The sequence below is a fragment of the Leuciscus leuciscus genome (genome assembly GCF_965113295.1).
Source record: "Leuciscus leuciscus genome assembly, chromosome: 21".
NCBI classification, from domain to species: Eukaryota; Metazoa; Chordata; class Actinopteri; order Cypriniformes; family Leuciscidae; genus Leuciscus; species Leuciscus leuciscus.
In genome coordinates, this window is record NC_138745.1 from 23,128,732 (window position 1) to 23,154,111 (window position 25,380).

General features: G+C 39.0%; 1 protein-coding gene across 17 annotated transcripts in view; it reads left to right on the forward strand.

The window, feature by feature from the left end:
* Nucleotides 1-25,380, forward strand: part of nrxn1a (neurexin 1a) — a 180,328-nt gene that overhangs the window by 135,514 nt on the left and 19,434 nt on the right. For 12 of the 17 annotated variants that reach the window (XM_082151709.1, XM_082151718.1, XM_082151719.1 and 9 more), the window contains 4 exons: nucleotides 916-1,097; nucleotides 12,881-13,052; nucleotides 17,705-17,794; nucleotides 19,040-19,356. In XM_082151709.1, the coding sequence (XP_082007835.1) occupies nucleotides 916-1,097; nucleotides 12,881-13,052; nucleotides 17,705-17,794; nucleotides 19,040-19,356 (761 nt within the window). The remainder of the gene's footprint in view (nucleotides 1-915; nucleotides 1,098-12,880; nucleotides 13,053-17,704; nucleotides 17,795-19,039; nucleotides 19,357-25,380) is intronic. The other 5 variants (XM_082151711.1, XM_082151712.1, XM_082151713.1 and 2 more) reach the window with 1 other exon arrangement.

Below are 25,380 nucleotides of genomic sequence, written 5' to 3' on the forward strand. Positions count from 1 at the left end.
AACTCGGGGCGTCTCGCTCTTCTGAGAGCTCCGGCCTCCTCTGGGTTTTTTTCCCCGTGCTGCTTCGCCGCCCGTCTTATCTGCATCTGGAGCTCAGAAGCGCAGCAGTCACACTCCTCGGAGAGTGAGTGTTGAAGTGCGTCTCACATCTCCCGAGGCTGTTATCTTGAGGTTGATGAGCTCTTTGCTCTGCGAACATTGCCCTGACTGCACCTGCCACAGTAGAAGCACTTTCGCCCGTTTTGCTATTGAAGTCACGCCTGATCAAAAGAGCTGGCGCAGTCCGCCAGTTAATGAGATCAACTCCATTAGAACAATTTCTCTATCTCTCCATGCAAAAAAGCGATGCCGATTTATCCGAGAAACCTTCCTGCAGGCGTTGAATCACAGTGACCCCGCTCACAGTAAGCTACCTGCTTCTGACACTGTAATTAGCTCCGTCAGGCATTAGCATGCGTCTCGCTGAGCAGGAATAGCTGTCTAGTCCATGCCGTGTTTGCCCACCTTCTGCAGAATAAATGCATGCAGAAGTAGGCACTGGGCTGGGGGCCGTGAGGCTGGATTGATTGTCCGGTGTGTTGGCGGGTATAATCAGCTCAATCAGCACAGGGCTCGGATGGGGCGTTGAGTGGTTGTAGCAAGAGTGACTCTGTTTAGCACATGCTTCAGCAGACACAGGTGCTCCTGGTGACATCAGCGTACCGAGGGTCACATAAGGGCTATAATTTAGCCAATCAGGGACCAGCAGGGGCTGTCTGGCACTCTGATGGGTTCATCAAGATACTCCCGCGCTTTGTGTAATGGAGCAGCGCCGCGCATACGCACGCACACACATGCGAAATGGAAATAGTTTTCTCACTTACTTTGATGTTCTTACACTTAATATTCTGTTCCTCTCTCTTTCTCATTCTGCAGCGGGAACCACATACATATTCGGACGTGATGGAGGGCTCATTGTGTACACATGGCCGCCCAACGACAGACCGAGCACACGAGCTGACCGACTGGCTGTCGGGTTTAGCACTCAGCAGAAGGATGCAGTGCTGGTTAGGGTGGACAGCTCTTCTGGCCTGGGAGACTACCTGCAGCTTCAGATTGTGAGTCTTACACAAACACTTATAGTTGGGTCACAAAGTCTGAGAACACAAGTGAAAATGCATCTGTTTTACTAATGTAATACAGTTTTTTCATTATAAACTATACTATCAGCATTGCAATTTAAGGGAAATTTGAAATGAATAGATTCCAGATGTTCTTAGTATTTAGTACAAACTCCTTTCCCTTTAACACAACAGCAATGAGCTGCATGAATTCCTCAAGTTTGTGTCAAACCTGATGATCGTGTTATCCAGCATGATTGGAGAATTATCCAGTGAGCTGAAAGAACATCTGATCGTTTGTACAAAGAGTCGCACGATCAATGCCACAAATGTACTCGTTTAGACCAAGATACTGCAGAATCTTGAGTCATAATTTTTTGCTTTAAAAAAAATCAAACGAAAACGTTCCAGCATTTTTGTTTTAAAGTTGCCAGCCGCCGCCAGCGTTTTTTGGTCGTTTTCACGAAAAAATGTCATGGCCCATATTTGATTGTATGAATATCTGAACATGCAATATATCAAAAGAAAGAACAGAGCCTCCGTTTTATTCTAGCTTCATGCATTATTATTATTTTTATAAACACTTGAATGTGGGTACGTTTTATAAAAAATTGCTACATTTTGAGCAAAAATCTGAGAAAATCCAGTTTTTGTCAAAAACTACGTCTGGATCAGATACAATGTACAATGAGCAATGAGCAAAACATAGGTGGAGTAGATTGAGTTCATCAACACCCCCAAAGCTTGCACAGTCCTAACCACTTCCCAGGTCGACATTTCACGCCGTTTTGATTTACATGTTGTTTATTGTTGATGATTGCATTATTTTTCATATGCATCTGCTTAAATATGAGATCGCTCGTTTCTGTTTCTTCTTTTCCTGTGTTTTGATCTGGATATACTGTACTCATTCAGGAGAGGCGTAATAGCGCCCCCTACCCTATAACAGAGATAAAACGGAAACCAATAAAAACTCGTCAATGACAGGGAGGCTTTTTCTCATAAAAGACGAGATAACTTGTCAATGGCGGGTAAAGAGTTAAATGAAAAAAATCACAGATTTTCAGTACGATCTCAGACTTCAGTCCCCACTGTTTGAACTTGCTTAAACCTACACAGACTCTCCTGAGAATACCTGGTGTTCATTCATTCTCACACAAACCCCAGCGTAGAAATTATCCAAGCACCGTGCCCCCGAAGAACCCTGTGAATGATCATTAGGGTAATCATAGTGTTCTACGCCTCCTCCGACACTCAAAGTGCTGGTCTGTTTTAGAAAGTTCCAGCGCCTCAGACCGCCCTCATGAATAAAATCTGTATAATGTTCAGAATAGAAGGCTCTACCAACGCTTGCTCAAAGGATGCTATTTGATAGAACCCGCATTTCCTATGACATGCTGTGCTGGAGGAGTGGGAGGTGGAGGAGGTGGAGGCAAGGGGGACAGGAAAGTGTTTGGCACTGAGCTTCGAAGAGTTATGTATGTTTTTTATTTATTTATTTTTCGTTCGTTCTATTTTATTTTATTTTTTACGCCCACTCCTGCTGTAATCACAAAGTTGATTCCCAGAAGAATCAGCGAGCTCTCTCAGGGGTGGCATCATGGCGTGACTGTTGCACGACTGCCTCAACAAATGCGTTGCGATCGAGGTGAGGTAATGATTTCTCCAGATGAGCCCTCGATGCTGCTGTCTATAGAAGACTTCAGCTACAGTGCAGCAATGCCCCGACGTACTTCACACTTTCCTTTAAAGGAACAGTTCGGCTGAAAATGAAAACTCTGTCGTTATTTACTCTCCTCATGTCTTTTCAAAGTGGTATGAATAATTTTTTTTAAGCATATCCTGGCTAATATATTCAATATAATGAATAAAAGTAGATGAATGGCTAGTGCTGTCAAGCTCCAAAATAACACACAAATGAACAAAAATACCATGTTTGTCACAAAAATATGTTACTTTTATTATGTTTTTGTGGAGCTGAAAAGCTCCAATCCTCATAATTTTTTAAGTGCATGGTGCGTCCAGCACATTTTAAAAAGTTCTGCTTTTGTGTTTCGCTGAAGAAAGAAAATCAGGTTTGGAAGGACATGAGGGTAAATAAATTACAGAATTTAAATTCCTGATACCTATTAAATATTTCTTTAATACACCAAATCTGAAGTATTAACAGTAAGTTTAGTTTGAATCAGTTATCGATCAGCAGACGTCACAGAAGCTCCGAGCGCAAGCATGATATCAGATGCCCTGTAGACTGTGGCTATGATTTACCTTCTCATGTACTTGGAACATAGTGTTCCTCGCATTTCAGCTCAGATATTAGCTTGGGAATTAAAGGTGGTAGGTAGTAATGATGTCTTCGGAAAATGTGTCTTAAAATGAGCTTGCCGGAGTTGCGTAAGGCCAAGATATGTAACACTTTACATAATGCATGTAATTAAGATTATCACAGATTATATATTTCCATATATTGGCATGACAATTAATCAGGCATCCATGACTGATATATGTTTTTTTGGCATAGGGATGGCAGGGAATGTTTATGAGCAAATTAAAGGCCCTTAATGTCTTGATGCGATTAGCGGTGGATATCTAGGCTAATTCTAATGTGTGACTGGTGAAGTCTCTGCAGTGCTAAGTCTGCCATTTTTGATGCTTGTTGGACTGATGACTGCTAAGCCAGCATAAAAGGTATTTACTAAATGAATCAGCGTTGTGTAGGAGGGTAAATTAGCTGTACCTACATCGCTAACCGTCTATAAAGCAGTTGAAATCATTACAGATATCCAGTATCATTTTTACCCCATAATTAACAGGGGGGAAAAAAGATCTTCCCTTCCATTTCCGTTAATTATATTTAGTCACTGACTAGATTAAGCATGTCAGTATTGACATTAATGGCGAGACTGTTCGGTGATGTAACGGAATGTTTTGATAAACCTGTCTGTAGACTGGGAAGGATATCATTATCCAGAGACTGCCTTTCTGAAAGTGAATTAACTTAGGATCATTGACCATGTTAACGAGCGGCCCTTGATGTCCTGATTTTTCAAACAGACAGTGGCGTCCCTCCCCCCACGCCCCGTTTCTGCTTATGACCCTAAACACTTGTGACAGAGTTCATTTAAATCTCATCATATCACCATCACTGGGGATTATCATTAGTCATCGTTCACCCCAAATCATTGAGCCACTTGCTCATGCAGAGAGAGAGAGAGAGAAATAACTAGACGGAGAGCAAGAACTGTAAGGAATGGTGAGACAGGCACTGTACAGAAAAAGAAAACATTCGTATGCATTCTTTCACTCACCATAATGTTGCATTTTAAGGGGTAATGGCCTATTAAATACATGTCTTATGCTCAGAATGAGCTTGCCAGCTGCTCGAACCCATGGCCAAATGCCCTGCGGACGGCCCGGCCATTTGTGGCAGCCATGCAAGGCGCCAAGCAGGACAGGAGTGAAGGAGAAAAGGATGATGACTGTAAACGAGTCAAAGCCAAGTGATTATACCCCTGGGGTTTGACCAAATCATTAGCACTTTCTGACCTCTCACACTCTCCATGCCAAAAGAGTGTGTGAGCGTGTGGGCAGTCTAATGAGCACATCAGTCCAATTGAAGAATGGTGACAATCACAGCTAACTCAGCAGTGAGAGGTACAGAGGTGTGAACGGTAGTACTGACAAGGGGATAGAGAATGTGTGTGAGGGAAGGAGAGAAAGGAGGTGAATATAAACAGCCTTCAGAGAGCACCTGGGCTGAGATGTCAGCGATAACAGGCCATGTGAAAAGGATATTTCACCCAAAATTGAATATTGTCATTTTACTCACTCTGTTTTGAGACTTTCTTGCTACCGTGATGCACAAAGCGTGAATTTTTGGCCATTTAAATAATAATAAGAAATCACCACAAAATGATCATGAAAGTGGTCCATGTGACTTGTGTGCTATATTCCTAGTGTTTTGGAGCCATATAATATCACCATCTCCGTTTCATCATTACCTCCATAGACATTTGGTCATGTGATGAGAGAACTAATAAAGATATAGCATCAATGTGCCATTTTTATAGTTCATTCGAATTGTTCGAATGAAACTTAACATTCAAAAGTTTGAGATTTTATAATGTTTTTGAAAGAAGTATCTTATGCTCACCAAGGCTGCATTCATACAGTTATTATGAAATATTATTACAATTTATCAACAAGCGTATTTTAATATATTTTAAAATTGAAATCTATTCCTGTGATAGCAAAGCTGAAGTGTAAGTTTATGTAGTGCATTTTAAGGCTTCAGAAGAAGAGAAGATCAGTGTTATTACAACTTAAAATTCAGTCTTATCATCAAACAAATCTAAAGTTTGGCATGAGAAGACTTGGAATATAGCGGGTTCATGATATGATTATGGTGCTTATTGTTGTTTTACTGCTTTTGCTGCTTTACAGACATAGTCCCCATTCATTTTAATTTGTGAAAAGAACAGCCCGGATATTATAAAAAAAAAATTCACCTTTTGTGTTCCACTGAAGGTAAAATAATTTTCATTTTCGGGCGAATTGTACCTTTAAAATGAGGTAATTGAAAATGAATATGTAAATGAATCATATATACTTAGAGAGAGATGTATATATTAGATGTATTAATATACTGTATATATTAGATGTCTCCAGTCAAAATGACTCCGGGCAGCCAAAGAGACTCGTATGCTTACACACATGCACGCGCACACACACGCATTTGGATGAAGGTGAAAGTGAAAGAGAGTGACAGATGCTGATTTTCTGCTTCAATTGTGTCTGAGTGGGCAGGACATACCTGGTCAGACATGAGTGACGTGTGACATGGCTCTGAGTGACAGCAAAGTGTCTGTTGACCTCATACCGTCAGTGCAGACTAAGCCTGTCTCCACCCAGCAGCTTAGATGGAAACAGCCAGTGCTTTGGAAAAATGCCATTTTGCTTCTCCGTCGAAACCCAACGACACTTATTTCCTCCATCCACTTGCCCGTATAATTTGAGTACAAGTCATTCATGCACGCTGTCATTTTTACATACCGTCAAACTATATGCCAGGTCATTATGCAATTTACGAGTGGCGTGGAGAACAGTTTGACTGGCCACAGACGATTTAATATTTGGTCTTCGTCAGCCATTTTTTCTTGAATAAGTGCGCCATATGGCAAACTGTGACTTTGCTATCTTTAGTATCTGAAAGGATAAGCAGACAGATGGCAGCAGAAGTAAAAGCCGAATATTTAAATTTATTCATCAAAATAAGAAAAGACAGGTGTTCTTTTAAACGCTCTCTTTGTGACAAACTCAACCCACTCGTTCATTTTGCATTTAAAAAAAAAATGTTTACCACGCTTTTATCTTCAGATTAGAGTCAATGCATGAAAGAACGTGTTACCATTGAAGACCAGTGACGGGTTGACAAGAATCACTACAAAAATAGCAGCACTTCAGTACGCCTTGGATTTGTCGATTGTAATATGAAATGATATTGTCTGCGAGAGATATTGCATTCAGGCCGCCGTTTGCATTTGTTTTTTTGTTGTTGTTTTTTTTCCTCGGGAACTCGTAACTTGGCACTGCAGTAGGGAGACAATATGCGTGACTTCTTGGATGGCTTGTGTAGACAACGCCCATAGAGTGCATGTGGTTTTCAGGTTCGAGAGGAACTAGGACAGAGTGCTATTTTCAGTTTTTAACTTGGAAAAGAATTCTCTGCTGCCAAAAAGATTCATGATCTCACCAGAACCAGCCCTTACCAGAAGATAAAGAGAGATTGTGAGAGCGAGCGAACGAACGCTACAGCGAGAGAGACACAAAGAAAGAGAGGAGGAGGGGGTGAAACAACAAGAACTGCTTGCCAAAGTGGAATTATTCTGCGGACACAACAAATTTATCTGTTTCACCAAACCTGCAGTACTCAAACAGAAGGGCACATGCACTCCGAAGCGTGTCACACACGGTGTGATATTTTGATCTAATATCAAACACAAGTTATTTATGAGAGCGTATATTGCATGTCTGGGTGTTCTATCCAATTAAGCGCATTCCCTTGGTATTAGCTTGAGCATTACTGAGAGGCTCTTTATGTAAAGTGGCTGAGGTTTCCTGGATGCACCAGCTCATTTAAGCTGAATGCCATGGCAGATCAGCATCCCCGCTGTGGCACACACACTCCGTCATACTCCATAAGCTTCTGCCTGCACCTTTTCCTAAATAAGACACATCATTAGTGGCTCTTCTGTCCTCCAGGTTTCCGGAGCAACCGCCTCGACCCTTTGTGTGTGTATTTGGCTCCTCTTGATGGAACATTTTGCCTTTATCACAATTATTTCATTGATTTATTTAGAGCTTAAAGGGATAGTTCACCCAAAATGAAATTTCTGTCATTAACTCGCCCTGATGTCGTTCCAAACCTGTAACTGCACCTGAACTTTCATTGTGGGACACAAAATAAGTTATTTTGAAGTCACTGTGATTGATTTGGAAACAGTTCATTCTCCAAAATATCTTCTTCAAGTTGCTTTAGAATAGCCTGGAAATCCAGACCTAAATCTAAAAGATTAATGGTCTGGCGTCGACTGATGAAAATCGCCCAGCTCGAGGGGCGGCACCAAGCGTGCATTTGAAAATCTCACTGCATGCAATTGGATAACACTACGACCAATCACAACAATAAACCCCAGCTACCAGTGGAGCTAACTGGTAGATTATACTCTTACCGTATCCGGTCGGCAAAACAGCAAAAACGCCCTTCTTGCAAAGGAACGATTCGAGCGCCGTCTTCTGTTCCTGTTTTAGATAAAAAGCCAAGTCTTACTCGTTCCTTGTAGCGGCCAAAGCCGTTTCAGACAACTGGTATTCATCCATAGCCGTCTTGCAAAGTTTACTAATGACTTCGACGTCACAGCGCTGTCGTCATCTGTTTAGCTCGCCTCTGGCCCGCCTATATCAGATAACCCGATGTGATTGGTGCAGCTCAGATCGAGGGGCATATTTAATGAGCATCATTACTCAACACCAGAGTAACTCGCTGAGCAAATTCAACTTGTGCTCTCGTGAGAATTCTGGATTACCAGGGTAGCTTTAGAATTGCATGAGGGTAAATGATGAATGAAATTATGAAGAATTTTCATTTTGGGGTGAACCATCACTTTAAGGCAAGACACTACAGGCAAAACCATTGTTTTTGAAATTTGGGGCTATTTCGCCTCCAATAACTTGTCTTCTTTCAGGCTAATGGAAAGAAAACATCCAAAATACTATACGCATTTAAGTGTTTATTTTATTACACTTTATCTATTTGCATCTGTAGATTTCAATTACTATACATATCCTATAAATCGTTTCCTTAAAAATATTTTTTTCTTGTGCACTGAGCCAGAAATCTCCACTTCAGTAGCACTTACATCAAATTTTCCAGTTTTCTTTAGTTTTGTTCAAATATCATTTGCCTGATTTATATACTGTAACATTTTATTCCTAAAAATATGGTGAAAGCTAATTTTTTTCCTGGCTGTTGACAGTATTTTCTGATATATGGAGTGAATGAAAATAGATATCCCCAAAAAAACAAAAAAAACTTGTATGTCAACAAAATGAAACCAGAATTTTGAAACTAGCTTTATCAAATGTTCAAATTTCTGTTCTGGAAATGTATGTTTAATTTTTAATTAGATAATACATCCTTTGCATATTTAAACATAATATTTCAGAATACCTTTAATACAAAATATATTGTCTTAATGTACCGTGACTGGGGAAGTAAAAGTATAAAAAATTTACCTTATTCACCTACAGTGTCTTGTCTTAAGTAATAAAATAAATATTTGGTAAGTACTGTATATCTAAATAATATGGTATAAACTTACTCTTCCCTAAACTACTACTACTATAAAGTATATTTAGCAGCACGAGAAACCTACTCCTCTATACTATTTCTAATTTATTTTTTACATCCATATTCTCAAGTTCAGAACAACTAGATTATGTTTGTGTCTGGCGAGATCTTCACAGTTCTGGTGTAGATGAAATGCTCTGTCAATCAGGATGGCTCCGTGGTTGTCACCTAATTGCCTACAAGAAACGAGAGAACTCTAGAGAACTGTGTTGCTATAACAACCCCCATTGAGTCTAATGAGAATCCAGTTGTATTAGTTCTTTATATTTAGAGCAGCACTGCAGGCCTCAGTGGAGAGGTGATACGAAGCTGGAGACGGACAGGGACAGCTAAGATGCAGTGGTGTGGAACTGGGCCCTCCTTTTAAATGACACCTCATCCTTCGCTCGCTTTAGGGATCGTTTAGTGAACACAGAATCCTGAGCACATCACCCAAAACATTTGTTATTCTGTGGTAATCTGGGATTTGGTGTCACGGCTCAATTTTGCTTTCCCCTCCCGTATGTTTAGCCCCTGAGGCATTCATAATAGAGCCGCCTTCCTTTTTTTTTTTTTTTTTTTTTTACTGAAAATTCTGTGAAACTGGGACATTATTACACCCGAGACTGAATGTAGGACGTAGGGTGTCTCTTTTAAACCATGCCCACTTTAAGATTGCAGGAAGAAGCCCTCTGCAATGGTCTTATCCAAAATACTGAAACTGTACACATGCATTGTCTTTCTCGGCTGTTTACATTCACTTAAGCCATAACTGACCATGTTTATAAGAATACTAGCCGAGACAGTTTTTTTTTTGTTTTGTTTTTTTACATAATTTTCGTATGAATTTGTCCGTTCAAGCGCAAGACGACGTGAAAGAGAGCTCAATTCGCACACTGTATGAGACATGGCTTTCTTGGCGTGCGCTTTGGATGTTTGTGCACTAAAAAAATGTAGTTCATTTTCGCATCTTCTTGCACATAGTTGTGATATTTAAATTGGCAAGGCTCAAACATTCGTGACGATGCAGAACTGGCCCATCAACTTGTTCATGAACTTGTAGGATTCATAAAATTGTTATCGGCCAACTAGCGATTGACCCCGTTTCATATACCGATTTTTCAATGCCGATTTTTACCCACATTTGGGGCTTGGCGAGTGTTAATTTTAGGCCTTGCTTACAGACTTTATTAGCATGTATATGTTCCCCCTATGATTCAACTCTGTCATTTACGAGTTTTCAAAAGGCCTGCCACTCTTGCTGTTGGCCAGCCACCGAACCCCGAATGAAGGACGAGGTCAGCTACCGGAAGGGTGAAAGAGAGGTCGTTCTCCAATTAGAATGGGGCGTGGGGTGTCACAACCCGTTGGAGTGCAGGCCAAGCTCTCACATCACTTCTCTGACCACAAAGCTGAAAAGATGGGCAGGGAGGGAGAGATTGGCCCTGGAGAAACACTGTTAGAGAGCACAGAGGAGGGTGAAGGAGACGCTGCCCCATTGTTCCCGGTGATGGGAAGAGGATAGGGCTAACGGGCAGAGTCTGTCTTCATTATGGGGTGTGAGAGGCGGAAGAAACATCCAGCTTCGGCCCAGCTGGAGATGATAACGTGTGTGTGTGTGTGTGTGTGTGTGTGTGTGTGTGTGTGTGTGTGTGTGTGTGTGTGTGTGTGTGTGTGTGTGTGTGTGCGTGTGTGACTGAAAAAGAAAGCTTGAGAGTATCCAGACAAAAACACACATCTCCTGGGAGGGTATAATGAAGTCTGGTGTTGCGATTTGTCCTCTGCTAGCTCTCTTCCTGCAGATAGGTGTGAATTAGGGGAATTCGCAGAGGGATCTTCTCACACACACTTCATTTCATTATTTTCAAATGCCACATGTAGCTTTTGCAATCTGCAACCAATCAATCGGAAGGACCACACGTTCCCACAGCAGACTATTTCAGTGTTTTTAAGCTAATGGCTTCCATCTGTCGTAAATTTGTCAAACAACCATTTTCACAATTATCTGCGCTCATGTCAAGGCTTGTAATACCTTTCATAACAAGTTTGCAACAAGTTTTCTGTTAACTAAGTAGTGCATGTAGGCACGTAGGTCATCAAGCAGAGCACAGAGTGGGCATAGTTACTGTTTTATATAAGACGAGCACCGTGGATCGAGTTATTATTATAAGCAAGTGCTTTCATGAGAAGAGATTGTTTGCACATGAATACATTTTATTGTAATTAGCAAAAGTGAATCCCACCCACTGAGCTGCATCAAATAGGAAACCATTAAGGATTGAGGCCATCTAGTGGTGTGAATGTGAAGCACACAGAGTGATTTCACTCTCACTGCTCGCATTAATAAGACAGCAACATGCATTGATGAGAATTTACACAGAAAATGACAAGTGCTGCATCAGAATACAGATTAGATTCCGTTTCACTGAGACTGTCACACATTATTCTGTATGACCAGCATATTGCCTTGAGGCGCTGATTTAAAGGGGGGAAAAAATCTTATAAGGTTATTTTTTTCCTGTGATTTCCTATGATTCGATTATGTTATCTGCCTGCAGGCTTGTTGCGAAACTTTTGAACATGAACGGGAATGAAAAACTAGTATTATTTAGTTTACAAGGCTTAATGTGTGACACAGTAAATTTTATTTTGACATCTGCAGCAGTCGTGCCACCCCCTTTAAAATTACAGATTGCTGCTGGTAATATTATTTTCCCCAAAATGGCATGTGAGTCTTGTGAGTCATGTTTTATATATATATATATATATATATATATGAAATCAGAACCCCAAAGAAAGCTGAGGAGTTTTGTATCACACTGAAGGACTGATTCAGAAGAGATTGAGTTTAAATTATTTTACGATGTGAAAAGAAATAGGACACGGGTGTTACGAGAGACATGAAACTTGCATAGCTATGCAGGATATCAACAACAGGCAGTTATACAGTTTAGCGGTCATTTATTAAACATTTTTGACCTCAATATTCTACAAACCAAAAAAATCCATATAATGTTTTTGTATAATCAGTACATTGCACCGGCCATCAGCTCTCATATCACTCAGTGTTTCCTTTCTTCTCATGTGATTAAATCATTTCAGCTAAAATCAATATTTGATGTCCATTTATTTCTTAAATTGGTAAGTAATCATGTAATGAGCAGGATAGTGTACAGTCAGCCAGTCATTAATATGAAATAAACTACTTCAGGATGAAACAATACCCTCCCTCTGTGGTGTCCTAATCAAACTGTCAGGATTTATTTTGTCATAATGAGTCGCTGACTGTACATTATCACTTGCATATCACATACTAAATTGGATTTAATATAATATTCACCAAATGTATGAACCAAAACCGTTGCATTCTCTTAATGTACACAGACATAACAAATATATCCTCACTAATTATTATCAGTTTCTTTGTTACTATTCATTTCCTTCATGTAATAACCTCAATAAACATAAATAATTGATATTTTTGTTATTAAATATGAATGCCGCCTTTTGCTGGTGAATTAAAGTGGTGGTAAATCTTTCTGATGCATTGTGCTGTCAGGAGAAATTGTGCACAGTCTGATAAACTATCACCTTGTTTGGTCCTCAATAAATTTGGGACATCTGTTATCCTGCCAGTTAAGATAGAGTATAACTGCCTCTTTATATGAGGGCCTTTATTAATAATCAAAAATTGTCTTCCAAAAGGTTGCAAACACAGAATGATGTTCATTAAGTGTGATCTTCACGTGCTAAAATAAGGCAGAGAATATAACTCGACCGCTTTATTTTGGCGAAGCGAATCAGAACAGAATGATTGTGATAGAATCTTAAATTCCTCTTTTTTATCTCCCTCTTTCTTTCTCTTTTCCTTTCTCTCTCTCTATCTTTACAGGAAAAAGGCAATATCAGAGTGGTGTTCAATGTGGGCACCGATGACATAAACATTGAAGAAACCTCAAAGTTTGTAAATGATGGAAAGTACCACATAGTTCGCTTTACGAGAAGTGGTGGTAACGCCACCTTGCAGGTGGATGATCTGCCAGTCATTGAGCGCTACCCAACAGGTAAGAGCTCTAAGCCTTTATACGCATGTTCTCACACAGACACACACATTCACACACAATCTAAGCCATGCAGCTATAAACAATGGGAACAATAAAAGGCTGGCAGGGCTCAGGGAAAAGAGTCTGAATCACAGGGTTAAGGACAAAATTCCTTTGTCTGTGATTGTGGTTTCTCACAGTTAAAAAAAGGTAACCCTGGTATCCTTTCCAAATGTCAGCAGAGATGATTGCTCTTGGGGCTTTAGAAGGCTGAAAATGTCAGAGCCAGGGTTATCAAATTCACCAGCCTCTCAGTCGCCTGAAAAGCCCTGACAAAAGCTTGACAAGAGATCAGAGATGAGAAATAATCCCATTGCTCTCGTTTGTCAATCATGATGAAAAGGAGGCGGCTGTATTAGTCTTTTAATTTGTATTTTACTTCAAGCTCTTCATAAACCATCTCTTCCATCACAGAGATTATTTGCTCTCGCAAACTTCTTTTCTTCTTGAGAGCAGACGTGAGAGATGATGGTTGATGGTAAATGTTGAGTGTTCGACGACTGAAGTGGTAATGAAGCTTGGAAAATCTTGTGCTTCCCATAAGTGCTACGTTGTCGTCCGTTGCTCATCATTGCGTTCAATACGGCTCGTCATTAAATTCTAAATGTGCAGGGAAAATGCAAATGTATACTCGTGAGACACACTAGGTTCAGCTGTAGATACATGGGTTGCATATCATTGCATTTTGCTTTATTTAATTTGGAGAACAATACAAATCTTAACAGGATTATCCAAATCCCAGAGTTGACATTTTGTATTTACAACAGCTTAGGCAAACTAGGACATACGATGAAACAAAATATAGTAGAAATAAACATAGTTTATGTTTATAAAGACTATAAAGAATGCAGACGTCTAGAAATAGAAACCGAGGCATAGAGAGAAACTGTTTTACCTTAGTCGAGACCCTCTCATTGTTTTAGTGTAAACAAACAACCCAAATAAATATTTCATTTAGAGTGGAAGACAATTGCTTGTTAAAATGGAGCCATTGTAATGTGCCATTTTCTCTCGGCTTTCTGTTTCCATTGTGTCGGTGGATTTAGTGAGAAGTGCGCATGTGATTGCCTGAATACTAATGCATCTTATGTCCGTGGCAGAGTGGAAGAAACTTTTCCACTGAAATATTTAAAAAAGAAAATTAGTCATGACCGCTTCATTTTAATCAGCGCTTGATTGACTCAGCTCCGCATTAGACGAGATAATAAATGCATAGAATTTAAATTGACAACCAGTTCGAGGGAGAACAAAAAGAGCAGCTTGTTTATCTTGAACAATTAGTTCTGTAACTAGCATTGCTTTAGCGTACAAGTAATCTTCATTGTTATATATAATATATGTATATGTATACATATAAATGATTGTATTTATATGTTGTAATTATATATAGTAGCTTTATAAGGTAAGTATTAAACTAAGAGATTGGGTTTTAAAAATCAAATACATATATTCCCTGAGGTCTTGTCTGATTTAATTTTTTTTAATTAAATGAACTCAAATTTAAATTTAAATTAAATCAAAATAGCATCTAAATGTAAATGGATCTTGATTTCTGTAGAATGGGGAGGTCCGGCACTGACTAGTGGGAATGATAATGCTTAAAGCAATAGTTCACCAAAAAATTTAAATTATACAATCAAGTTTTCTTTTGAATTATTTGACTGAAATAAACACCCACTGAATTCCATTGTATAGACAAAAACAAAAAAGACAAATAACTTATTTTGTGTTCAACAAAAGAAAGAGAGTCATACAAGTTTGGGACGACATGAAGGTGAGTATATGATGGCAGAATTTCCATTTTTGACTGAACTATAAACTAAGATATCTTTACTACAGTCACTGTTTTAAGCAAAAGTGATGACAAATTTAAAGAGTTGTAATGTGTCATGTAGGTGCAAATCACCTATGCTTTATGTCCATCTGAAGAGATTTCAAGTGGACGCAAAATATTTAAGTGGATCTTTTCCATATTTAGTAAAAAATCAAAAGTGGAATGTTCCTATAATGTTCCTGACAGAATTACTGCCATATACAGCTACTGCTGGGCACAAAATGGCCACAGCATGAGGTTTAGACTGACAGGGCGGATAAATTGAGGTGTTGATGCTGTCTTTGAAAATCACTGTGTTCCTAACATTACAAATGGATGTAGAACATATATAAGAGCACAGCAATGTTTTCTTGGATTATTTAACTGCCTTTGCGGAAGCAGGAAAGTGTCTTAGCCTTATAAAGGCAAGAGTTGTCAGACTGTTAGCATGCTAAGCTAACTAGGCAGTCATTTTCACTTTACAGAGAGGCCCTCAGGCAACTGCCCCCTCATTTAAACAGAACATGACCACTGCGTGTGTATGTGTATGAGTGGGTGGGCGTGCGTGCGTGTTTATGTGCATTCAAGCAATCATGCACATAACTTGCCCTTAGTCATCCAGTCCATCCCGCTTCAAGAACTCCTATTGTTTTTTGTTTTTTTTACCCTTTTTGTCTGGTTTCTTTTAAGCTGTGATTTGAGACAAATTACACCTTTCACTTTTGATTACTCTAGGTAAAGTGCACAAGTAGACATAAATCACAGTTAATCCTGACTGCACATGGTAGGGGACAGAAAAGGAAAGAATTAAAGAAGGGGGGAAATACAAATGAATTAAAGTAAAAAGAAAGAGGGAATCATAATGGACTGCGCTTCGGCCTTCTTTCTGCTCTCACAGCAGAATATTGGCACTCTCAGTCTCATGTCCAGAATCAAACACTCCATGTGTCCTTATGTGCAGCCCTGAGGAAGCCTTATTTCCCTGTCCGCGGGTGTTCTCCTTCTGCAATTACCTATCAAAAACAGTATTGTACTGTGTTTGAGAAGCAATTTAGTCATGCCATTTCACTGTCAGAATAAAGAGCTTTACCTCAAAAGTGCAGTCGAATGGAGCAGCCATACTCATGTGAGGTGATATAAGCTTTGGTGCCTAAAAGTAATTTTAGGCATCACCTTTGTCGTTACAAACCTGTATGACATTATTCCTTCTGTAGAACACAAAAGGAGGTTTGAATAATGTCTTTGCCACTGTTTTCCATATAATTCAAGTAAAGAGATACAGATATCAAGCTCAGATGACAAACAAGCACCAAAAATGTTTTATATTCACTTTTATTACATGAGAGACAGTGGAGTGTTTTTTTGTTTTTTTTATTGAAGGAGGAGTGTCATACAGGTTTGTTGAAGACCGAATTTTAAGTTTTGTCAGTTTAAAGTTAGTGTACAGTATTTGTGCACATGTATATGGGAAATGAGGACACATTAGAATGGAAATTTGCAATTAATTCTCTCGCTGAATTTCTCACATCATAGCCTTCAGGCTGACTTGCTTCTCTACTCTTGTTATGTCTCATCCTTTCCTGTAGCTCAGTGGTAAGAGCATTTCGTTAACAACGCAAGGTTGTGGGTTCGATCCCAGGGGATTGCACATACCTATGTATAAATGTATAGGATAACGCAATGTAAGTCGCTTTGGATAAAAGCGTCTGCCAAATGCATAAATGTAAATGTAAATGTCATCGAGGCAGCATTTTCATACCGATCATATTTTAATCGTTCTTTAATCGCATATAGAGAGAGCGAGACTCGTTTTTGATTGACAAATAACAAGTTAATGGCTCATAGGGTAAAAAATGTGAGGCGTAATTATACTCTTTGGAAATCTGAGCAAGTCAGGCTCGTGTTGCATTTCCCAGTGAAGTCAGGAGTGGTAATTATGTGTGGGCCGTAATGGGAGAGGAGTAAATGTTTTCAAATAATCTCAATTCAATAGAGCTACTGTAGCTGGCTCAACCTGGACATGTTGCATAAATATCTACATTTAAGCACAGCTTCCGCTCGAGGTCACATGGCGCACCCCGTAGGGAACTAGTTTCTAAATGTGCGCATATGGCATCTCTGAGGTCAAAGCTTTTGTCAGAGCAATTTCAAATTTACATGGGGAGCATGAACATGAATAGTGACTGATTTTACATGCATTACTGATGAACTGATAATCTTCCTGTTGCTTTAATCCTTTGAGTGTTTTTTCTGCTACTTTGATGTTTTTAAATGTATTGTGATCTGATAATGTGAAATTTATCATATTAAAAATGACTGAAAATACCTTAGATTAGATAGCAAATGTGAAGCTAAAATCAAATTGGTTGCAAAACGCTGGAATGTACTGTAATGACAATATTTAGATTAAAATGAGCTAGTTTTCATGTATAACTAGATGAAAAATCTGCTAAAAAGATTTAAAAGGATTACTATTTTGTAAATGTATTATGTAAAGGAGTGATATGTTGTATAAACGTGATTGAGTTTGGTTGGTTTCTCTTAACACAAGAAGAGTAGGTGCATATTTAACATAGCTTAAAATAGGCTTAATTTGTTTGCTTAAATTTTACGAGTTAATTGACTGTAAAGCTTCATCATTCTTATGTATGCAACCTTGGTATTCCAAATAAAAAAAATGAAAAAAGTAAAGAAGAGGAAAAAGAAAAAAAACAGACAGTTAGGGCATATGTTTCACTGTAGGTTTTAATCTTTGACCTTTCAGATTTTTAACAATGAAATGTCTCTTTAAACTTTAAAGGCAACATTGATAACGAACGCCTGGCGATTGCTAGACAGCGAATCCCATATCGGCTTGGTCGAGTAGTTGACGAATGGCTACTCGACAAAGGTAAAAACACTGATTAAAACTTTAAATAAAAGATAATTTGATCATAAGCAAGTGATATTTTGCACAGCAAATAAACCATCTAAAACATAAATCCCCTGTATAACCAAGTTTAAAATTAAACAAATGTAGTTTGTAATATTTGCACTGTACAGTTCAATAATGTGTTGTTATACTGTACTTGTAAACCTGTCAGAGGTTAAAGGGACTGGTAATATACTGATAACTGAAGTTAGTTCAATCATTAACAAAATATGTTTACATCATTAAAATACTTATTTAAATAATGTTATTGTCCAGCTGTAATAATCTAAATGACTAATTAAAGTATGTCCATTTGAATTCATAGTGATGTACACACTATTTAATTTATTTATACATATCTACTTGTCATGCTAAACATATTTCTTTTGGAAACTGCTAAAGTGGACAGTTAAAAACCCAAAGCAAATGTCTCTTAAATAGCTTCAATGATTATTGGCATCAGATATGAAGTCCCTTTAACAAGCAAGTTAAACACACAAGAAGGGAAAAGACTTGAATGCATGCTGCAATGTATGTAACAAATTGAATCGTTCAAAGTGATTTGTTTTCAAGTATGCTTGTTTTCTTGCTTTCCCTTTTCAATGGAATTATAACCATGATGAATCATTTGTAATGTGTCATGTAGCTGTAAAGCCATTCTCACATAAACCTTATTTCAGTCTAATTAATTTTAATTGCCATTGCCCTTGCTGAAAGGCAATCTCAATAAAATTTACTAGACCTGTGCATACAGGCTTTGTAATTTGCAATAAACGACTGTATTATTAAAAGAATAAAAGTAATTTTCTCACGTAAAAGGGGAAATTTGTTTTTATAGATACAGAATATTTTTTCTCTCATCTTAGTATGTATTTGATTGTCCTTTTAGCAAAGTCCCATTGATTTTTTTTGGGACCCAGCTTTCTCATCCCCTTCATTTATTTACTTTGTGCCAACAGCAGCCATTAAATTACAGTCGATAAATTACCAGTGTTGCTGTTAGCATTAGTGTAATTTATTGCTTCATAATCCCCAGGGAAAATAAGGTTACGGTTGTTGTGTGTTTTACCATCAGGACTTCCATCAGTTCTGTTTTCTCGTGTGCGTGCGTGCGTGTGCGCGTCTATGTTTGTAGCGTGTGCATGTGTATGTGTGCGTCTCTACGGCGTGGGGGAGCGGGACGTTGAACACTCTTGTATTTTCTGTAACGTTCTTCTCCGGCAGGTCGGCAGCTCACCATCTTCAACAGTCAGACCACCATAAAGATTGGAGGCTGGGAGAAGGGCAGTCGGCCCTTCCAGGGCCAGCTCTCAGGGCTTTACTACAATGGCCTAAAAGTGCTTAACATGGCTGCCGAGGGCGACCCCAACGTGCGTGTGGAGGGTAGCGCCCGGCTGGTGGGAGATATGCCCTCCTCTTCTATTACGCCCCAGTCCAGCGCCTCCGCAACGGGCAACCGCTCAGAAACGTCGCCCTCCATCACCGACATCACCACTACAACTGCATCCAACCGCCAGGGCAAGCAGACCACAACTCCACAGGTCAGCGGCCACTTTATTCTAGTTCAAGATCCTGTGAAAGCTGATGCTGAGTGTTTGATGTATTATTTTCTTCCTTGTCGGAATGTGACATGGATTGGAAAACACTAGGGTTATTTCGTTCATGACAAACTTAGAATCAACTGGGAAGATGCACTCAATGATTATGTTTATGGCAGTCGTTTTGGACTTATCATGGAACAGCAAAAGTTTTCAGTTAACGTTGCCATTGTGAAAATTAGGGCTGGAATGACGCGTCGACGTAATTGATTACGTGAATTACGCACTGTTTATGTTCATCCCTAATCCCCTGTCATGTTTCACACAAAACAAAACTCTAGATCATATGCTAATGGCTATTATGGTAGCGTCTGAACTGACACTTGCACATTTTCAGGACTCACAACCGCATTCTCGACAAACCTGCGCTGAATGAATGGAACCGTGGACAACTAGTTGTCTGCTACGTCATATAATGTGAGAGCCACAGTGAACTGTATAAGCATTATGAGTTTAATTTACTCACAGAGATGGAGAAATGATTTGCGTTCATCCGCAGATCCGCCGTGCTGTGAGGCGCGCGGCTCAAACCTACACTCTGCACTCGGTTAGTAAGCGCTTAATGTCCTTAAAATATCTGATGGATGAATTCATGCTTCGATTGGACTTATTTAATAACACACTGTCAGTTGTGATAAAACTTTTTTTAATACTGTTGCTGAATGCGAGTCCTGAAAGTGTGCAGGCTTATATTAAAGGGATAGTTCACCCAAATATTCTGTCAGTAATTACTCACCCTCATGTCGTTCCAAACCCGTAAGACTTTCGTTCATTTTCAGAACACAAATTAAGATATTTTTGATTAAATCTGAATGTTTTCTTTCCCTCTATAGACAGCTAAACATTGATAAAAACACATATAAATATTGATCAGCGAACATAAACAGAAGCTCAACCCAATCTGCTTGACACGTGAGAACAAACCTCGTTGGTTATTGCAGAAGTGTTGCGTAACACGAGAATGAACCTCATTGGTTCTCACATGTCAAACAAACATGCTTGAGCTGATGTGTGAGTTGATAAATGTTTCTGCGTGAATAAAAGCCTAAAATAAATCTGTTCATCATATAAAGCGATCATGTCTCTTTAGAGAATTTGGACTTAACTGCTCAATTCATATGGATTAGTTTTACGATCTCTTTATATGGAAGTATAATAATGTCAAATGTTTTTGAAATAAAAAGCCTGTTGAATTGCACTACTTGAAAAAAAATAGGCATTGCATTAACCATGCTTGCATTTTAATGCATTGTATTTTTAGTGCTTACATTTTTATGGGCTGAAATTCAACATGGTTGAATATTTAAGCTGTGAATATTTCAATTAAAAACATTTCAAACACCTTTTAATTATTAAAAATTCAATAATCCATATTCACCTTTCATATTTCACTTCCAAAATATTCAAACTGTTTAAAAATACAACCTATAATATTCAACAGGCAATTTTCGGTCCATTTTATTTCGCTTTGCAAATTCGCTTCCACAAATTCAGTGGTTCAAATTCGACAGTTATCAACATTGACGTCCAGGAACTGCAGGAAAAGCAGTAGATTGCCGAGCATACTCTCCATCTGCTGTTAGTCGACCTCACCATCAGATGGTGCAAAAGCGCGTGTTGAAGACCAGCAACAGTTAGAACAAGTCATTCATTCATAAAAAAAATGTACAGCAATGTAAGTGTATTTGTGATTATTATGACGGCTGTTTTATGTTAAATTCAGTGTCTTCACGGTTACTTTACCTGCCTAGCCTACATGCATCTTTCTCTACCGTGAACGAGATTATAATGTTATTCCCCGATGCGGATGTACAGATCCAATGTTACATTTTTTAGGTTGACATATATTTCTCTTGGTTGTTTAGTTGCCTTAACTTTATATTGTGGCGATGTGCTGCATGCAGGCTATTAGGGTTTCCCTCAATACTTAAGGATTCCCCTGCTGGACATATACAACGCTTAACGTAGCTTAATGGACTACAGTGATGTAAAAGACCAAACTCGCAGGCAAGCAGATGGACTCAGAATAACGCGCAAAGCTTAATGCTGAGCGTTTCCCAGTGATAGACTGGCATACAGATGGCTTTTGATGTTGGACATTCGCACATTTAGGGACCGTCTCTAAAGTGTATACGACTTTGGTATACACGTTTCTAACTCCGATAGCATTTGAATAGAACGACTTACAGTCATAAAACCTACTGTAAAGTGTTCATTTAGTGTCAGGCATAATGCGCACCCTTTGGATTTGTTATATTTATTCAAATAAATTTAAGTTTGCTATTGAAGTTAGAAACGTGTATGCCAATGTTGTATGCAACTTTAGAGACGGTCCCTAAATGTGCGAATGTCCAATGTCAAGCCAATTTTTACATTTAGTCATTTAGCAGACGCTTTTATCCAAAGCGATTTACAGTTAAACTAACAATAGGAGGACAATATGCAAGTGCTGTGACAGTTTAAGCTAATGCAATACACGTATGCATACTATATATATATATATATATATATATATGTATATATATGTATGTATGTGTTGATTTTATGCCAGTATATCACGAAACGCTCAGCATGAAACTTTAAGCGTTAAGTTCATATTCTGAGTCCATATTCTTGCCTGTAGTGTAGCCTATAATAGCCTACAGCCTACTTCCCTAATAAGGTGCAAGATTGGTCTTTCTTATCACTATCAACGGAAGGGAAATCCTTGAGTATGAGGTATTGAGGGAAACCGATTATAATCCTGTTCATGGTAGAGAAAGCTGATGACATGTAGAATACACAGGGAAAGTAACAATGAAGTTATTGAATGAAACATAAACACAGCTTTTGTGTGTTTATCATCTTTTCCGCATATACTGACACAGATAATCATTTTCATTTTATGAATGAATGTCTTCGTCAACAACAAGCGCTTTTGCACCATCTGATGGTGAGGTAGACTAACAGCAGATGGAGAGTATGCTCGGCAATCTACTGCTTTTCCTGCAGTTCCTGGACGTCAATGTTGAATTTACTGTCGAATTTGAACCACTGAATTTGTGGAAGCGAATTTGCAAAGCGAAATAAAATGGACCGAAAATTGCCTGTTGAATATTATTGGTTGTATTTTTAAACAGTTTGAATATTTTGGAAGTGAAATATGAAAGGTGAATATGGATTATTGAATTTTTAATAATGAAAAGGTGTTTGAAATGTTTTTAATTGAAATATTCACAGCTTAAATATTCAACCATGTTGAATTTCAGCCCATAAAAATGTAAGCACTAAAAATACAATGCATTAAAATGCAAGCATGGTTAATGCAATGCCTATTTTTTTTCAAGTAGTGCAATTCAACAGGCTTTTTATTTCAAAAACATTTGACATTATTCTACTTCCATACTTTATGAACTTTTTTAAGTATCAGAATGGTAGTTGCATAGCCGTCAATGGAGTGTCCAAAACTCTCAGATTTCATCAAAAAAATCTTCATTTGTGTTCCGAAGATGAATGAAAGTCTTAGGGGTTTGGAACGACATGAGGGTGAGTAATTAAAGACAGAATTTTCATTTTTGGGTGAACTAACCCATTAAGCGTCACTTCCATAATAGCCATTAGCATTTTCTCTAGTGTTTTGTTTTGTGTGAAACATGATAGGGGATTAGGGATGAACATAAACTGTGCGTAATCGATGTAATCAGTCACATGAACCATGGTTCCAGCCCTAGTAAAAATGCACTGTTAACATTCAAACGTGATTGCTTAATTCCACAAGTAAAATTGTCTAAGAACAGGTGGGTTACCGTGTATTTAGCCCAAGTGTTCAGTGGGTGTGAAGACCATAAGTGTGCGTAGAAATTTTGATTACACACTTGTTTTTCTTGTTTTTTTTTTTTTTTTTTTTTTTTTACAGAGCTTTAACACATTTTTAATTTCATTACTTGGCACTTCTAAATGTCTATTCAGTAGTCCCTATTTAACAGATGGCACAAATTAATTGTGGTGCTTCTAATTAAATGATAAAAAGCAGTTGCCTTTGTAAAAATGTTCTACAAAATATACTCATCTCTGTACCAATACTAAAATGTACTACCAAATTGCAATTCATTTATCAAATTAATTTAAATGTAAAGTTTCTAATGACTTTGGCACACGTGAGTACCTGAACTTGATGAATGATGGAATATGCTTAGCCTCAAATACGGCTCCAACGTGGATTTAGTGTGCGTTAAGGGTGTTTTTCTGACTTGGGACAGTCTTGTGCACTTACTTCCTGTCGCATACACGCGCTCTCAAGTGGTCAAGACCACAAGTGTGAGTATTGGGCTGGAACAAAGTAATATTTGTTTGTTATTTGTGTATAAAATGTTTTGAATGAGGAAAAATGAGGTGCTGAGAGCACCTTCAAAATTGTGTTTTCCAGGCTTGGAAATTTCTAATGTAATGAAACATGTTATGCTAGTTATGCTGTGCGGTCTTTAAGCAAATGCTTCTTCACTTCATAAATTGGTCTAAATGATTTATTAGCGAATAGGTCTGGCTTTGAATGATTTATCCAGTAACCATAAACAACTTGAAAGGCCATGGAAGATGGAAGAAGTCATGAGGATTCATTGGCTCCGTGTAAGTGTAGGAACCGATTGGTGCAATCAGATTGAAGCAGACAGGCTGTGTGTTGTCTGGGTCAGTGTGTTGTGTTTTAGCTCTGTGCTGTAATTGGCTGTCTACATCATTACTCTCAGCTATTCTCTCTATTCCTCTCACGTACACTCGCTCAGTTTCTCTTTTACCATCCAAAACATTATAAGTGGCATTTCAATAAGTGACCCAGACAGCAACGAGGCCGGTTTAAACTGAACTCCGTGCTCTTTCAAGCAAAAGAGGCCTCGAGTCTAAGACCAGGACACTTAAAGACGTGCCCGCGGCTGAATCGCACATTATCGAACCGACAAAGGGTTTCGGCCCGGCATAGTTCAATTGCTTTCAGACATAAAGTGATTGGCCCATTTCTTTTGTGGATGTGCTGTGGCTCAGGATGAGACCGAGTGCTGGGGGATGCTGGGAGACTGGAGTCAGTCAATAAGCCTGTGTGAACAGAGAGAAGAACCCACAGGCAAATGGAACGGGGCCATAAAGGGGAGAAATCAGTAGGGTAGATGAGCAGTAGGTGGACATGCTTTTCTCCTTTACTACTTCTCTCCGGTCGGTCTGGTTCTCTCATCATTCAGGGCTCTGACAGTGAGCTCTAATTACGGTGGCACTGTAATTACATGTCAGAGCAGGAGGCTGAGCCGCGTGATTGACAGGCTTGCCAAGGCCAGTTCAGTCCCGTCTCCTCGTGCGTGACTTTACACACTGTGATTTAGCCTCCACAACAATAAAATCGTAATTTGATATGGTTAAAACTGATTCTGGCACTGCATATTAAATTACCTCCCTGCTCAAGGGCACTCCAGGCACGTTGTGTGAAAGTGATAGTTGTGCAATAACATATTTCGATCTATTAGCGCCCGATTGCGAGGTTGGCTTATCATGGCCTCGTCTGTGGGATTGCATTACAAAATGGTGGGCTTGCCGCCCTCCGCACACCGACAATGATGGTAAATGTTGCCATGGAAATATGAGACTCCTCTCTTCTCAGCACAGCGGTGTCTACGCCACTCTCTAAGTTTGCGCCATCTGCGCTCCATTATCATCCATTACAACCGCTTTCTCTCTTTCTCTGCACAGCTGCGCTGTCCAAATCAGCCGCTTCATTTTTTTAAGATGGATTTTTAATATCTAATTAATGATAAAAGCTGGATTGAGAGGGATATGAAATCAAAGAGGAGTTTGTGGTTCTTTGATTACAGGCCTTTGTGATGCCCATTAGATGGGGGGCGGCCATTAGACCGGAGAGCTCTCTGTAATAAGAGCTAATGGAACTTCTTGGGCTCTCCATCTTCTTAACACTTTTCCAGAGTGTCCGCCGAGGTCTCCCCCTTA